The sequence below is a fragment of the Camelus ferus genome, chromosome 26, assembly GCF_009834535.1.
Source record: "Camelus ferus isolate YT-003-E chromosome 26, BCGSAC_Cfer_1.0, whole genome shotgun sequence".
Taxonomy (NCBI): Eukaryota; Metazoa; Chordata; class Mammalia; order Artiodactyla; family Camelidae; genus Camelus; species Camelus ferus.
The window spans coordinates 18,714,827-18,719,701 of NC_045721.1; the positions used below are offsets into that span (position 1 = coordinate 18,714,827).

The following is a 4,875-nucleotide window of genomic DNA, read 5'->3' on the forward strand; positions in this document are numbered from 1 at the left end:
TTTGTAGAACAGAGCTTAGGGTTCTTTCAGTAAATCAGAGAACCAGGTAATATTAGTAACAGAGGCTACACAGAGGCAAATTTTGCATTTAGGCAGATGAAACAATTACTCTGTTAAAGCCAGACAACCTCTAATTGCTTTTAAATTCTCATCATCGCCAGTAATAACAGCTGTCCCCAGTCCCCACCCTCCAGGCTGCCCTGCGGGGACCACTACGCCGCTCACGCTCAAGAGGGAAACACGGTACATTTCTCTGCCCCCTGCAGGGCGATGAGGCAGGTTTGTCCCCTGGTGCTTTCTTAAATAATAGATCAGCAGCATTTTTAAACTCTTAAAAGGAAAACAGTGAAAGGTATCAGCACGACCCTCTCCATCAGAACAAGCCCCGCGTCCCACGTGCCGCAAACAAGCCGAGTCAGGCACCCAGGCAGGGACGGAGCGGGCTCTGACTCCTCGCCCCGCAGAGTCACGGGTAAGAGAAAGGGAGGGCAGGCGGGGGGGGGGGGGAAGGAGAGAGACACCCACCGCAGTGCGTCACACAGCAGACGCCTCAGCGCCCCCCAGGACCTGGGCGGGGGTCTTCCCTCCAGAGCCAAGGAAGATGCTTGCAGCTGTTCACCTGCCAAGACCCCTCAACTGCCGCCAAGCCCTGCGCCGGAGCCACCGCGTCACGTTTCTACCTGAGACACCAGCCTTCTTGCTTTTAATTCTAAGTACTGCACAAGCTCAGAGCTCCTTCCTTCCAGAAAGAAGCGGACAGTTTCATCCGCACCCTTCCCGTTACCTCCCCTTGCTCTTCAGCCTTGGTGCGGGGGTGGGGGAGGACCAGAGAGCAGGTCGGGAGGGGCCCGTCCATCCTTAGACCCTGAAGACCGAAGGGTGAGCTGGGTAAGAACGGGCGGCTGGCGCCCAGCAGATGTCACCCCAGGAGTAAGGAGTGATTCTGGAAAAGGAAATCCCGGGTGGGCCCGCCCACCCCCGGCCACTAAACAGCTCCCCTCCTGTTACCTTCTTTTGGCTTCTTCGTACTGGAGGCTCAGCCTGACCTTCTCAGCTAAATTTGATCTAGTTCTCACTCCAATCTAGTAAAAAACGAGAGAGAAGAAGTCAATTAACTCTGCTAATGAATGAAGTAAACTGCTTTTGCTTCTAGGAAGGACAAGTGATTGAAAAGCTAAAGAAGGTACTACTGAAATTGGGAATACCAGTTTAAAAGGGCCCCTGATAGTGTCAGTAGGACAAAACACTTCTTTTTAGCTCAAGCTTGTCTGTTTTTCAAAGACTTTAACGTGCATTTTCCCCACATATTAAACTCAATATAAAAAGTATCAGGTAAATGTTTCTGGTATCTGAGGGTTTATGAAGGGCGTTCGGGTCAATAAAATTTATGAACTGGAACTAATTTCCTTGTCTCTGTGAGCCAAAATTTCCAACATGTAGCTTTCAAATGCATAAAACATCAACTAAATAACTTCAAAAATGAATTTTTCAAACACGGAAACTCTACTGTTGATCTCTACCTGTCTCCCTTTCATAGCACAGGATTCAAAGAAGCATAGAAAATACAAAAATAACTGGGAACTTATTGAAAAGTAAATGTCTGCTAACGGCATCCCAAAAAGTATAGCATAAATTATTAACAGTGTTCAATTAAGTATCTTCAAATGCCAGGTGTAAATCACAAATCACACATTTTAATATAATCAACCTTGGATTTGGAAAAACAAGTTCTTTTGCTAGTTTCTGTTAGTTTTTAAAGGCATATATTTATGTTTCTCATCAGCCTTAATGTTGATCTGGAAGGACCTTAATTTTCAAGACTCTAAATGTAACTGGAAAAACTTAAATTCTCACGTGTCTCTAGCCTTTCAATAGTGTCTCTAAATAAATACAGTATGAGACAGTTTGAACAGAGCTACTCATAGGGACCAATTCTGATCTGCTTGGCGCCTAGGCAGAAAAGATAAGGCTTTGATTTTTAAAACCGATCGGATGAGTATGAAACACACAGTGCACGCAGCTGGAATTCCATCCACCTTGTAGCCCCGCTCCGTGCGCCCTCCATGTTATAATCAGGCCCAGGAAGGACAGCGCCAGGGCCAACCCTCCCAGAAGGACAACTTACATCTCCAGAAATGCTTGTTTGTGACCCAGCGTCCAGGGTCTGTCTGGAGAGAGACAGATGAGAGTTCACAGGACTGGATCTCAAGTCCGGCTCAGATCTGCCAATGCTCTGATCCAAATGAAACCGCTCCTGCAGCTTCGCAAGACTCTGTTGAGGAAATACAAAGTACTTCATAAAGCTTGACATTTAAGAGGGCCAAGCCTCCCCACCAGGTAAAATTAAAGCGAAAGGGCTCATCTCGATGGAAAAAACAATTACTTTATCTTAGTAGGTACCTATCACTTTAAATTATTGAAAAAATGAGAGTAGAATACAATTTCTGCACATATACACATGCCTTTGAAGGTACGTAAGAGCATATTAAACAGGTTATCTTATCTCTCCCAAGAGACAGCCTGGGGATTACTCACCCTGTGAATAACGGTATCTTTATATTTAATACGTGCATTTCTTATTTTTAAAATTTCAATAAAATCTATTTTAATAAAAACTACTCACAGCAGCTCTTCTTAAAGTAGAAGTTACAGCAACACAGAATGCCTATAAAGCAATCTCCTTTCAGAGAGAGCAGGAAAACGTCCTAACTTAGAAGACTCCTACAATTATGCCATTTTCCACCTGGACGGGATCCAAGAGATTATTTAGCTCACATTGATGTCAGAGATTGGAAAGCACAGGCCCAGAAGTCACAGTCGATTGGTACCGACAGTGATGCCTGGTTTGGGAACGTGTGGAATCAAAAGCCAACAGGACTGGTGTCGGCGCCCGGGTTTAAGACACTGAGTTTAGAGGGAGGAAGTGAGCAAGCTAAAGCATTAAAAAGCAAAAAAATCTAAATTGCTACTCAAAAAAATCCACCACAAAATACTAATAAAAATGTAAGAAGCTATTATCAACTTTAAGAAGAGTGCAGGATTTAAGCCTGACATTTAAAGTTCTCATGATAAGAAATTAGAAATATCAGAGATCTGATATTTGTTTTTTATCTAACCTTCTCTATTTTCTTTCAAAGGTACATTTATATAAAATGTACACACAAGAGGGATAAAATTTAAATGGTCACATCAAATAATATATTACAGAAAAGAACAGAGAAAACTTTTAGGGACTTTAGAAAAGGCTTTTGTACTTTTTCAGGTGAATAGTAAAAAGATGTGTATTTTTCAAACCTACCTGTGATGATGGTGCACTCAATTAATTTAATACATGACTAGTATGTTTTTAAATGAAACAGAAGAGACTAGAAAATAAAATCAAACTATATTACTAGTATTAAAAGCAGGCATATTTCTGTGAAATTTGTTGTGTGTGTGTGTGTGTGTGTATCTACAGGTAAAGGTGTTTGTGTTAATTGGGTTTTGATGTAAAGTATTTTTCTTACTGTGAGTCATGGTCAAAGGGGTTTAAAAGTCACAGAAGATACCTAATGTCCCTTTCAGCTCTCCTGTTGATTTCTGCATCTACCAGTTATTTTATATATTTTAGTAATTAAAAAGAAATCTAATCTTTTAATGATCTGGCCTGTGTATACATCCAAAGTTCTCAGGAAGAATCAGAGATGATCTAAAATTGCTAAATTATAAGGTTCTAGTGTAAATGTGGTCAAGCTCCATTAACTTTTTTCAAAGGACCTATTCTGGGCATTTCAGGAATTACTGACCTAATCAGAAGGATCACTGCAGAACCAAACAAAACATATTCAAGTAAAGTTCTGCATGTGTTACATGTACGTTAGAACCACATATTCTGGAGCAAGGCTGCCAGGGCTTAAACCCCAGTCCTGCACTCCTACAACTTACCAGGTCTGTGACTTTCAGTATTTACTTCTCCGGATTGCAGTCTCCTTGCCTGCAAGTCGAGGAGGATAGCACTGCCTATCTCTAGGGCTGCTGTGAGAATTAAACGAAGCCTCTCCACGCGAGGCGGGCGGGAGACCGCCCGACACAAAGTCAGTGTCGAGTGGTTGCTGCTATTATTGTTGTCTTTTGTGGTCAATCTCTTCTTGCAAATTACTTCAAGATTCCCCAAGTGCAAAATTTGATGGGCTGAAGAATATTTACCTACATTTAACTAGCATTTTGAAAACAGGCATAAAGTAGCCAGATGTGGTCTTTAAATGCAAGGGTTCTACTAAGAACGCAAACATCGCTGTGGGCTCTTAACAGTTTTCAAAAGACATAGACTAAATCCTCGCTTAGCTAGGTAAGGAACTCCAAATATCTGAACTATTACCAAGAATTCTCAGTGCTCGTGCTAATTATGGGATGGGGGGGAGAGAAGAGGAGGAAGAGCTCCCTCTTTAAAAAAACCTGACTGTATCTGCTAAAAGTAGACATTCGAACGCAGAACACTGATCACTGAATGCTTGTTTTTTTCTACACCTGAGGCTGGGTCACTGGAGCTAAGACCCATAAGGTGAGGACTGCACAGGTGTAACTAGGGCATCTCCTGCCATCAGCATCTCTCCTGGTCTCCTGGACTACACAGATCTCCCCCGGCTGGGTCAGCATCCCCCATCCCACCCCGAGCTAGCACTGTGGACTCTCCTGGGCTGGGGAAAAGCTTTTCAAAGGTCCTCCCTCCTCAAGGCGTATTATCTACTTACTGATGACAGGTGACATACCCTGTAGTATCCTGGGCAGAGGATCACTGGTTTAGATAACCCTGCTTATCAGGGTTCCACAGGAAGTTTTCCGTGAGTTGCAAGGTGCACCAAGAAGCTAATCTCCTTATACGGGCTCCAGGATCCT

At 43.0% G+C, this 4,875-nt stretch overlaps 1 protein-coding gene across 1 annotated transcript in view; it reads right to left on the reverse strand.

The window, feature by feature from the left end:
* The window catches only part of WWC2 (WW and C2 domain containing 2), a 129,989-nt gene that overhangs the window by 37,909 nt on the left and 87,205 nt on the right, over window positions 1–4,875 (reverse strand). Inside the window, 2 exon segments of the mRNA XM_032468571.1 lie at window positions 1,009–1,082; window positions 2,126–2,272. Coding sequence (XP_032324462.1) covers window positions 1,009–1,082; window positions 2,126–2,272 — 221 coding nt within the window.